The following is a 12,653-nucleotide window of genomic DNA, read 5'->3' as shown; positions in this document are numbered from 1 at the left end:
TGCATTAAGTGCCCAAATATGTGGCTTAAGACTAGGGATCGCCAGCCTTTCCACATAACGAAGCCTTTGTGACAGAAAAAGTAATGAACTATTCGTCCCGGCAAAGCCCCTTGTTCCTCCCTCCTACGCGTACACACCTTTATCAGAGACACTCGGTCTTCCCCCAAACTTCTTGGCTCTTAACGCCTTCCTCCCAGCGTCGGCAAGCCAGAGAAGGGAAAATGGGGGAGGGGGGCGTGCCTCTCGCTTCCGTACTTGCCTGTGTCCCAGGCTGTCTGGGGGAGGTGTTGGATGAGCTGCCCCAGTCCAGCTGCCGCCGACCCAGGTCCCAGTCCCTGCCCTTTGCTCCCCTGCTTTTCAATAAGTCGCGAAGCCCTGCGAAGTGGGCGTGGGAGTTGTCCAAACTGAGGCTAGGAAGTCCTCCCGGACTGTTCAGGGGGCCCCAGGCGATAGCCACGTTCAGATTCTGGCTGAAAGCCAGGGGAGGGAGCTTGGGGTAAGGGGAGGGCCCTGAGGGAGGGGTCAGACTCCTTAGCAAAGAGTTAATAGGAAGAGGGGGAGGGGATAGGACGAAGAGACCGAAGGGAAGGCTCAGGTAGGAAAAGAACCCAGGAGGGAAACCTGGTCGGGGGAGAAGGGATCCTGCCGGATCTGGGGTCGGAGTTGGGGCTTCCTACCCTGCAGCACCCTCACCCTAAAACCGCCAACTTCCAGCCGCGGCGGCGACTTTCAGTTTCATTTCTACGAACCCTCCTGCCTGGGCCGCAGTCGCCGCCGCGATGCCCAGTAAGTTCAGCTGCCGGCAGCTCCGGGAGACGGGCCAGAGGTTCGAGAATTTCCTGGTCGATCGGGGACAGGACAGGGAGACAGATCGCGAGCGGCTGAGGACCATTTATAACCAGGACTTCAAGACCAGGTACGGGCCGGCCCACTCCCCGGCCCCGAAACGCGGGCCCAGCTTAGCGCCGCTCCCCCTGCGGCTGGGCCACCCTTCCCGCCCCGGGGCGCGGGAGAACGGCAGCTGCCCCAGTGGCTCCGGCGGCTCCCGGGGCCGCGCAGCGCCCCCTCCTGCGCGGCGCCCACGCCCCGCCCGCGCCGCCCGCGCCGCCAGCATCCCACCCGCTCTGCCCCTGCCGGGCCCCTGCGCCGACTCCGGCGGAGAACCTCCCCCACAGCCTGCTCCCCCGTCGGCGGCGCTGGACATGTCTGGGGGAGCCGGGTGCTGCGCCCACACGCCGCTCGCGGGGGTTGGGGGCTGAGGGTGGGAAGCGATCGGCGTGGGGGAAGGGAGCTCGGGAGGGAGCCCAGGCTTTGCAGAAGAGCGGGGAACGAGCTTCCTGCTGGGGGCTGCCCACCCTGGCGCGAGCTTTGCGAGGACCTCCGCCCCTTCATTGAGAGGCTGCTTCCTCGGGGGTTCACTATCCCAGAGAGCTGAAGAGACCCAGTGTAGGAAGGAGAGTCTCAGGGAGCTTGGGGAAGAAGGAAAGGGCACCAACTGCGTACATACCAAACCTCCATTAGCACCTGTGGCTTCTCCATGGAGACCCGCGCGGGGGCCGGTCTCCTCGAAGCCCCTTCTCATCCTGTGGCTGAAGGCTGTTCGGTCCTCCTTTCCTTTTCCCATTCAAGTGAAAAGCAAAGAGACTTCTCCCTGTCAAACCACGGAATTGTGCTTCAAAAAACACCTCTATCAACAGGCTGCAGTCTTGGGGTCTTGGGCCGGAGACCAAGAAACAGTTTAACAGGGATAAATGTAAAGACTTAAATAAATACTGGGTGGTGGGAATTTAGGCTTACTAACAGAAGTCTTGAAAAAGACCTTGGGTTTCAGTAGACCAAAAGGCGGATATGGCTGCTTAAAGAGCCAAAGAAGTGTTAGACTGTGTTTATAGAAGTGTGGTTTGGGGTGGGGGGCAGGAGGTAAGTGATTTTCCAGGTTTACCGGATCATTTCTGGAATATTGTTTTCAGTAGTGAGTGTCACGTTTTAAGAGGGACATTTAATGGGTTTGAGTAGCACCTGAAGGAGCAAAGACGCTGACCTGTTTTATGTCCCCACACTGCTAGACACTAGGGAATATAATAATGCCAGGGGACCAGGAGAGGCTGTGATATACATACAGTGTGCTGTAATAAATAGTGAAATAGCATGAGGACTATAATACAGATAATAAGAAAAATGCTGGAGGAGAAATAAAAAGAGAACAATTACCATTGAGTCACACCATCAACACTGCACATCCATGAATTCACCTGTGTCCAAAAAAATAGATACAATGCGACTGAACAAAAGTCGACTACTTTTGGCTCTGTTAAAGAGACTATCATTCTTAATGCTTGTTTAGATGGTGAGGAAGACTGTTCGAGACTATTACAGTAGGTACTGCTATGGGAGGAGCTTTTGCTCAATCTCTCAATATAGCAAAGACAGCTGGGATTTATAACCAACAGCAGAGTGAGGGGTTCTTGAATGAAGAATCACTCAGAGACAGCATTAAGGGTTTGGGGGTGGGGCAAAGTTGAAGCCTAAGGCAGAAGAGGGTTCAGAGGGCCCTGACTGAAGTTTCTTCAAGGAGAGTCTTTGTCATTTCTACATCAAAGTTAGACAACATGTTCCAAAACTGGGGGAAAACAGGCTTTGTCAGATAGCCACAAACAGGCATATAGGAAACCACATATACCATACATTATGAGTGAATCTAAGGGATTTCAAAAGTAATTTTTTTAGTATGTACTTGTTTTTAGGCAAGTAAGATACAACTCCCCTGTAGTTATTAGGGAATTCGATGGAGAGGGTGGCATTGACCTTGTCCTTTGCTTTGAAGGCTAGATAGCATTTTAGTACTTGGAGGAGGAGGAAAGGCTTCTATGTTGATTCATTCTTTTTGTGAAACCCAGTCAAAGAAATGGAGAAATGTTGGCCTTGCAAAGAGAAAAATTGGAGAAGACAAGGTAGTTATTGGTGAATATTTTAAAGACTGTCCTGAGGGGAAAGGATTATGCTTTGGTGTCATTCCAGAAGGCAGAGCTGGGTTCACTCAACATGGCCCCTCGGGGAATTCCTTGGTGACCTAGTAGTTAGGATTCCAGGCTTTCACCACGCTTGCTCGGTTTCAGTCCCTGGTTGGTAAAATGAGATGCCACAGACTGAGTGAATTAAGTGACATAGCCCCCCCCCCCAAAAAAAAGAAAGCACCAGGTGGAAGAGATTTCTGTTCTGATTAGAGGGAACTTTCTTATGCTATGACCTCAACCCTCATCCACCCAATGGAAATTTATTGCTTCTTCTCTGGGCTCTCATTGCTCCTTCTTCGAAGCCTGGTTATAGCTGGATGACACCCTACCTTGTGTTAGAGCTAGCGTCTCTCCACCAGAGAGACTCTCCACTGTAGAGCCTCTGAACACAGGGACAGGCCTTTCATCATGTTGGAGCCTTCCCTCAGTCTCCAGCATAGAGCCTTATATGTATTAGATGCTCAATAAATGCTTCCCAGAATCTAAAAGAGTTAGTAAATAGAGTTGATCTACAAGGGAAGAGGTTGTAGGGAGCTATAGCAAGTCACCCTGTATCAGGAGTCCTGGGCACTTCCTCCGCTGAGAAGAATAGGTCCCTTGAAGCTATTAATCGGATATTTTATAATTTTATGAAGTACCCTGCTCTCAACTCTTACTAACTTTTCCCACCTCTTGTTATTCATTTGGCAAATATATTTAATGGGGGCTCTACCATTTGCCTGTGCCCTGGTTCCTGCCTCTAAAGAATGTAGGCTAGTAGGGAGTGGCAGATGTATAGATAAACATGTCATTCTGAGCTTCAGGAGCTAGGATTGTATTTCCATAGCTGGAGTTCAAATTCTGACTCTGCCACTTACTAGTTGCATTTGATTTAACCACGTATCTAAATTTCCCTAACTGTTAAGTGTGTAAAATTCTGCCTTTCTCTCAGTTGTGTGAGGCCAAAATAAAATATCATAGGTAAAGCATTTCCCCTGGTAAAAGAGTGCATGGGCTTTGGAAGTGGCAGCTATCATTAACATTGCTGGTTAGGAGTCCATTATGGAATAAGCATTGGCCTCATGAAAAAGTTTCTGAGAGGAGATGATTCCTGCCTTGGGCAAAAGGCTCATTCTTTTATTTAACAAGTATTGGCTGAATGCCTCCTATGAGCAAAGCAAATCTGTGAGTTGCTGTAGATACACAGAAGGAACCTAACTAAGGAAGAAGGAGGCAATTAAAGACAAATACTTAAAAAACAAAACACTTATTTAACTACTGTTCTGATAACTGCTTGTGATGTGAGGAAAAGCCCTGGATGTTCGAGACTATGACTTGGAGACCTGACTGAGTCTAGGAACCAGAAGTTTCTGGAGAAAGTGATGTTTGAGCAGAATCTCGAATGATAAATGGAGTTAGCAGATGTAAGACAAGGGGAGGGCAGTTCAGGCCGTTGGAGGAAGTAGCGCCTCCAAGGCTGGGGGTGAACTCCTGTGAACAGGTGACATGAGGTCAGAGGGAGGCAGGGGCTGGATTGGGCGGCCATTGTAGGCCATGGGGAGGTGATGTGGGGTTTTTGTTTTTAGTCTTAACAGAAATAGGAAAGCACAAAAAGTTGCAAAGTAGGACACTGAGAGAATCAGTGTTTTTAGAAAGCTCATTCTGGACCTCTATCCACAGTAAAAGTTTATATTTTACTTTCAGTCACTTAGTCAGTTCAGTTGCTCGGTCATGTCCGACTCTTTGCGACCCCATGGACTGCAGCACGCCAGGCTTCCCTGTCTTTCACTATCTCCCAGAGTTTGTTCAAACTCATGTCCATTGAGTCGGTAATGCCATCCAACCACCTCATCCTCTGTCATCCCCTTCTCCTCCTGCTTTCAATCTTTCCCAGCATCAGGGTCTTTCCCAATGAGTCAGCTCTTCACATCTGGTGGCCAAAGTATTGGAGCTTCAGCATCAGTCCTTCCAATGAATATTCAGGACTGATTTCCTTTAAGATTGACTTCGTGGACATCCTTGCTGTCCAAGGGACTCTCTAGAGTCTTCTGCAACACCACCGTTCAAAAGCATCAATTCTTCGGCACTCAGGTTTTATAGTCCAACTCTCACATCCGTATATGACTACTGGCAAAACCATAGCTTTGACTAGATGGACCTTTGTTGGCACAGTAATGTCTCTGCTTTTTAATATGCGGTCTGGTATACACAGCTTTCACAGAACAGTATGTGTCCTTAAAACACAGCTTAGCCTCATTCCCTACCTTCTGATATTTTTTATTCTAGTTTACTTCAGTTGTACAAAAGCCTTGGTCTGGTCTTTACCCACTGAGAGTTGCAGTCCAGTTTGTAAAACATAGAACCAGAAGTCCCGTTAAGATCACTTCTTAGGTAGCTAGTCAGACAAGAGCAGGTCCTGCCCCATTCTGGATAGGGCCATCTTTCCCCCTCCCCCCACACCTGGACACTGGTGACCAGAACATACCCAGACATCCTCCCTTTTTTCGTTAGGAACCTCTAAGTTTCCAGCCAGTTTCAGGACCAAGCAAGATGTCAGGAACACAGTAGGGCTTTTCAAACCACCATCACCAGTTGGCTCAGGTGCACCCAGGCCTAAGAGGTGACTCAGTAATCCAAGGTTCATTATGGTATCTTTATAATAAATCAGCATTGCAATTTTTTTGTACCTCCCCCTCCCCCCTGTAGGTTTTGCTTGGGTGCTTATGGGTAAGCACCTGCACAGGAGAAAAGTTAAATAACCTAAAGCTGTCAATCAATTTGTCAGTCGGATAACTCAGGACACCAGGAAGGACTTTCCACCCTTCTGTTAAAACCTACCCTGCCCTCACTGCGGGGCTGCCTCTGGTTCCCAGACAGCCGACTCTCCTCCCTTCTAAAGAGTATACTTTTGCTTCACCTAAAAACTCCTGCTTGAAACTGCTTTCTGTCTCTCAATGGAATTCTTTGCCTCAAGAGGACAAGAACTGAGGAATGGCTGTTCTGCCAGTAACAATCTGATATTGTATTTTGAAATACCATTCCTCAGGCTAGTAGGCTTTCCTGAACCAGGTCTAAAAAATTAGTCATCTTCCACCTAACAAACAACGGGGACCAGGGTCAGGGCGTTACACACCCAGGATATCCAACCGTGGCAGAAAAGTCTGGAGAGGGAGTGCGGTGGTACAATAGCTGGGATGGCTGAGCTGCCATTTAGAATGGGTGTGGGGTAGGGACCTGTTCTTCAGTTTCTTCCCTAAAATGGAATGATAATAGTTGCTGCCTCAGAGGGTTGTTGTGAGGAGTAAATGAGATAATGCAAGTAGCTTCTTAGAACAGCACATAGTAAGTGCTTAAGAAATGTTTTCTGTTTTTGTTGATGTGTCATTTTTAATGTTGGAGCATTCAGGAGAGCCATATTAAAGGGTTAGACTTAGTCCTGTAGTCTGTGGAGTCATAAGTTGGGGGAAATGATCTGATTTGTGTTTGCTGGTAACTCCTGTGGACTCTAGCGCTTCCCTGGTGGCTCAGATGGTAAAGAATCTGCTTGCAGTGCAGGAGACCCAGGCTTGATCCCTGGGTCATGAAGATACCCTGGAGAAGGGAATGGCAACCCACTGCAGTATTCTTGCCTAGGAAATCCCATGGACAGAGAAGTCTAGTGGGCTACAGTCAGTGGAGTTGCAAAGGAGTTGACATGACTTGAGTGACTAACACTTTCACTTTCACTTCCTGCTGACTCTTAAGGGATGGACCATTAGAGAGGTGTGGAGTCAGAAGCAGGAGGAACAGTTCATAGGGCTTGGGAAAATGATGAGATCATCAAGCAGTTCACAGAGGAAATATGAATGACTAATAAACAGAAGGAAAGATACTTGATTATGGTCGTGATCAGGGAAATGAAAATGTAAACAAAGTACCATTCATTTGAGCAAGCTCCGGGAGTTGGTGATGGACAGGGAGGCCTGGCGTGCTACAGTTCATGGGGTCGCAAAGAGTCATACACAGCTGAACAGCTGAACTGAACTGAACCATTCATTTGCTTATCAGATTGTCAAAAATTTAAAGGATTGAAGGTTTCTGATGTTAGGGTCTAGGAAAGGGATTTTCTCAAAATTTTTTCAGTGAGAATGTAAGTTTGTACAACTTATTTAGAGGACAATTTGGCAGAACTTATCAAAATAAAGGGGGCTTCCCAGCTGTCTCAGTGGGAAAGAATCTGCTTGCCAGTGCAGGAGCCACAGAAAACCCGGGTCTGATACCTGGGCTCGGAAGATCCTCTGGAGGAGGAAATGACAGTCCCCTCTAGTATTCTGACTTGGAAAATTCCATAGATAGAGGAGCCTGGCAGGCTACAGTCCATGGGGTCCCAAAGAGTCGGACACAACTAAGCAACTAACAACATCAACAGTATTTCTTATGTGAATACAAATCTCGAGGACTTTGCTGGTGGTCCAGTGGTTGACCACAGTTTAAATGCAGGGGCGCACACACATCAAAGTAAAGCTTCATTCTCTTTGACCCAGAGGGATGGTTATTGTAACATTTGAAATAGCCAAAAATTGTTGGCAGCCTAGCTATCTATTGCTGAACAAATAGTTAAACCCATCACAGTGCATTCATATTGTGCTATCCTTTGCCACCATTCAAAAGAGCTAGGTGGCTTGGTAAAATGTTGTCACGGTGTCCATGGTGGTGAAAGAAGTCTGTTGCAGAATAGTATGTGTAGCACACACAAAAAATATGTGTACTTAAAAATCTATATATATGTTTTTTTTTAATGCAAGGAAAAGAGCCTGGAGAAGTATACATCCAACAGTTAAAGTGAAAGTGTTAGTCGCTGGATCATGTCTGACTCTTAGCCACCCCATGGACAGTAGCTCGACAGGCTCCTCTGTCCATGAATTCTCCAGGCAAGAATACTGGAGTGAGTAGCCATTCCCTTCCACAGAAAGTCTTCCCGACCCAGGGACCAAACCCAGGTCTCCTGCTTTGCAAGCAGATTCTTTACTGTCAAACAGTTAAGCAGGTAGTTGAGAGTGAAAGAGTGGGAACCCTTAATGTTTTGTCAGGTAATGAAGGCAAAAGGAGAAGGGGGTGGCAAAGGATGAGATGATTAGATAGCATCATCAACCCAATGGACATGAATCTGAACAAACTCCAGGAGGTAGTGAAGGATAGGGGAGCCTGGCATGCTGCAATCCACAGGGTCGCAGAGTCAGACACAGCTTTGAAACGCAGGCACCCCCCATATCAGCATCCCACCTACATCGCCACATTTTGTTCCACACTAAGGTATCTCAGATCAATTAGGGTATTTTTGTTATTGTTTTATTTTAAAAGGATCATATTATATACATTTTCCATCTCCTGATTTTCTTACTCATCAATACATCATGGAAATGACTCCTAATTGTCTGGTATATTCTTATAATTACATTATTGGGTTTTTTCCTCAATATCTTATTATGATAAATTTCAAACATAATGAAAAGTTGAAATAATGTGACATTTAACAACTATATACCCTTGTTACTGAACACAAATTGGTGTGCCCCACGCATGCTGCTACTGCTAAGTCACGTCAGTCGTGTCCAACTCCATGCAGTCCCATAGACGGAAGCCCACCAGATTCCCCTGTCCCTGGGATTCTCCAAGCAAGAACACTGGAGTGGGTTGCCATTTCCTTCTCCAATGCATGAAAGTGAAAAGTGCCCCACGCGTATATGACACCAAATAGACCAAACTGTCAGAGTCAGGAGCAGAGAAAGGGTTATTACAGGGCCAAGCAAAGAAAACAGGTGATTAAGGCAGCTCCCTGAGGGTTTTCTAGGAGAAGTTGTTATGGGCAAAATTTGGAATGAGGGCTGCAGGGTGTGTGACTTTCTTCTGATTGGTTGGTGGTGAGGTAACAGGGTGGGGCTCCGGGAATATTGTGCTCTGCCTGAAATTACTGTCATCCACCTGGGTGGTGGCCTTAGTTCCTAGCTTGCAAAGCTATTGTTATGTGTATTCCTTGAGGAGGAAATAGGACCCTGCCCCAAGGCTGCACTATTGTTTCTTGACTGCAAACCCCCCACATCCCCCTTCCCCACCTTGTTTCTGTATTTCCCTCTGTTCCCTGATTAGCAACTGTTTGCATCTGCCCCTTGGATCTCTGGGAAGGTCAAGGAGGCTGAAGTCTATTTCTACAAAGAAGCGGCGAGGGACACAGATAGGCTTTTGTGCCCTGGAGGGCCCCCACAGGGTCATGCTTGGTTTCACCTCACCTGGATTTCTTTTTTTTTTTTGAATTGCACTGAATTTTAATTGAAAACATTTAAACAGCCTGACTACTTATAATGAATTATAAAACTTTGATAGTTAAATTGTACTATCATTAATGAAGCTTTTATCCTTCATTATTTTGTAGACCTGAAAGAAACTTTGCATACTTGTGTTTTCACTTCTCCATTTCAGAGGAAGTTTGTGAAGACAAGGTCCAAACTATTTGTAAATTAAAACCCAACAGAGAAATGAAATAGAGGGAGAACAAAATCTATACACAGCTGAACAGAGGTGTTTTTTAAGCTCGTGTTTTGTATAGGAAAAGGTAAGAACTAAAAAACGGAAAGTGATCCATTTTCAAAAATAGCTAGCTTTGAGTGACAGCTTGCTGGTGTAACAGCCATAAGGAGCTATTAGCCATACAAAACTGGAAAGTTGGCAAACAAAGGGAAGGTGGGATGCCTAGGATTTTTCACCCAGGGTTCATTCTATTGGTGAATTCAAAACATAAGGGTTTCACGTGGGCTCACCCGATTGGTGAATTCAAAACATAAAAAAAACGGAAAGAGGTGCACAGGAAAGGAGGAAACAAGATGTCAGGGAGGGGCCAGCCCATAAAGGCGGAGAGAACAAACCTAGGTGACTTCCGGGAAGATTATTCACCGTATAGTACTCCAGTGAGGAACTGGGAGAGGGGCTTGCATGCGAGGATAACTTGCTTTGTGTAAGGACTGTGGGTGAGCCTGCCCATCAGACACCTGATTTTGGAAGACCACAAAGCTTCGCTTTCTGCTATACCTCATGTCTCCAAGTCTTCTTGAGTTTGGGCTGGTGAGCATGTTTCTCAAAACAAAAGCAAGTGCAGTGGTAAAAATGAGTCATGAAAATCCCAAACAGTTACTTTTAGCCGCCTCTTTTCTTTCCCCTGGTTTCTTCTGTGATTGAGTCTTGAACCAGGTACCCACTTGAGGGGGTGCTGGCGATAAACAGGCCATGGAGGAAGTGTCAGCAAATCCGGCCATAACTATGTAGACAGTCCGCCCTAACTCTTCAGCCAGGTACCCGTAGATAAATCCAACTATTGCAGGAAAAAAAGAAAACTCCCTGGAACATCTGTTGGGCTAGCTTCTGGCCCTTGTAATGCATTTGCAGAGGCAGCAAGCACGGATGCTCCAAGTCTGGTTCTGAAGGCGGGTGGCAGAGTGAGGGCAGCCAAGACTCAGGGTCAGTAGGGTCCGAGGTCAGCTTCTGAGCACAGCTCTGCGGCCCTGCAGAGCAGGGCGTTGCAGTGGCCACTCATCTAGATTTCTTAATTAGTATTTGACACTTGCCTGCCCATCCATCTGTCTTGCTATATTTATCTTGCACCATGTGGGCATGTGAGGATCTTAGTTCCCTGACCAGGGGTGAACTAGTGCCCCCTGCAGTGAAACTGTGGAGTCTTAACCACTGAACCAACAGGGATGTCCCCATCTAGCTATCTTAAATTTTTTTGATGCATTTCATAATAAGTTACAGATACCAGTACAGTTCACCCCTGAACACTTCAGCATGATTGTTGTTATTACAACAATTGATCTAAGAGTTCAAAATTTGTTTACAATGGGGTTTTTTGAGGGGACCACTCCGCACAGCTTGTGGGATCTTAGTGCCCAGAACAGGGACTGAACCCACTCTGTAGGTAGTAAGAAGGCAAAATCCTAACCACTGGACCGCCAGGGAATTCACATGTTTACCTTCTTCTTTTTTTTTTTTTAAGTAAAATTTACCTACAGTGAAATAGACAGGATTTCAAGTGTCACATTCTGTGAGTTTTAATGAATCCATATACCTGTGTGCAACACTCTATCAAGATATAAAACATAACATCACTCCCAAAAGTTCCTTCATCTCCTGTCCTATTTAGTTCTCACCTTTACCCACCCAGTATCCACTGCTCTGATCTTTTTTTTTTTTTTTTTTTTTTTTTTTGAGATACTGTCCATTCTAGAACTTAATTTAATGGAATCAGATAGTATGTACTCTTTTGTGTAAGGCATCTTTTGTTCGGCATAATGTGTTTGAGATTCACACATGTTATTCTGTGTATCAGTGGTTTCTTTTTACTACCAATATTTTATTGCCAATTCTTTTGGTATTCTTTTACCACCAATATTTCTTATGGGCTTTCCTGGTGGCTCAGTGATAAGGAATCAGCCTGCCAAGCAGGAGACTTGAATTCAATCCATGGGTCAGGAAGTTCCCCTGGAGAAGGAAATGGCAACCCATTCCAGTATTCTTGCCTGAAGAATCCCCATGGACAGAGGAGTCTGGTGGGCTACAGTCCATGAGGTTGCAAAGAGTTGGACTTAGCAACTAAACAGCAACAACAGTATATCTTATATGAATATAAATCACAGGGACTTCCTGGCAGTCCAGTGGTTAAGACTCCACACTTGCAATGCAAAGGGCTTGGGTTAGATCCTTGGTCCAGGACCCATATGCAGCTAGCTTGGCCAAGGGGGCGGGGGGAGGGTGCGGCAGGGGTGGAATATATATGTATATATATATATATATGCACCCATGCATGCTAAGTCGCTTCCATCATGTCTGACTCTTGGTGACCCTATGGACTGTATAGCCTGCCAGGCTCCTCTGTCCATGGGATTCTCCAACCCACTGGAGTGGGTTGCCGTGCTGACCCAGGGATTAAACCCCATAGCTCATACATTGTAGGCAGATTCTTTACCGCTAAGCCAACATGGAAACATGTGTGTGTTTGTATATGTGTATATATAGATAGATAGATAGCAGTTTTATTCAAAATAGCCCCAAACTGAAAACAGTGACCTTGAAATCCTGATATATATATACATGTCCTGGAAACTGTGATCTTGGGCAGATTGCTTAACCTCTGTTTTGGTAGTTGGCAGCAAAGTCTTCTTTAGACTGGTCTTCTGGTGTGACCTTGCCTGCGGCTGGACTGTCCAAATTTGGACAATACATATAACCTGACACTTGATATTCCAGGCCATCACACAGCATTGCTGGCAGCCAGAGGTTCAGTGTTCGCATTGTTAACCTGTTTCGTCTATAAACTAACGGTCTGGAATTGCTTGATACTTCTTCACCCATTCTCCTGGCAAGTCCTTATTGAATAAATACCAGTGGTAGGTCTACTCTAGATGTTATAGTCATGTTACATTTTTAATGAATTTTTATTTCATGAACAATATAATAATATTTTTATTAAAAAGTCAGAGTAAAAATAAAAATAAAAAGTCAGAGTATTATGTTTGGCTTTACAAGAAACCATCAGACCTTTTTCTAAAGTGATTGTACCATTTTATAGTCCATCCAACAATGCACGAGCATTCTGGTGTTTTTTGTATCCTTGTCAACATTTGGTGTTGACAA

The 12,653-nt window shown here is 45.9% G+C and overlaps 1 protein-coding gene across 5 annotated transcripts in view; it reads left to right on the top strand.

Moving 5' to 3' along the window:
• The first annotated feature begins 386 nt into the window (after nt 1-386).
• MOV10 (Mov10 RISC complex RNA helicase) overlaps nt 387-12,653 on the top strand; it is a 27,033-nt gene continuing 14,766 nt past the window's right edge. For 2 of the 5 annotated variants that reach the window (XM_040231023.1, XM_040231022.1), the window contains exons 1-2: nt 413-595; nt 715-916. In XM_040231023.1, coding sequence (XP_040086957.1) covers nt 780-916 — 137 coding nt within the window. In that variant the 5' untranslated portion in view covers nt 413-595; nt 715-779. Of the gene's footprint in view, nt 596-714; nt 917-12,653 lie in introns of those variants that run through there. The other 3 variants (XR_005719382.1, XM_040231026.1, XM_040231025.1) reach the window with 3 other exon arrangements.

This window comes from Oryx dammah, unplaced genomic scaffold, assembly GCF_014754425.2.
Source record: "Oryx dammah isolate SB20612 unplaced genomic scaffold, SCBI_Odam_1.1 HiC_scaffold_28, whole genome shotgun sequence".
NCBI classification, from domain to species: Eukaryota; Metazoa; Chordata; class Mammalia; order Artiodactyla; family Bovidae; genus Oryx; species Oryx dammah.
The sequence above is the reverse complement of the archived record's forward strand: the minus strand, read 5'-3'. Positions and strand labels throughout refer to the sequence as shown.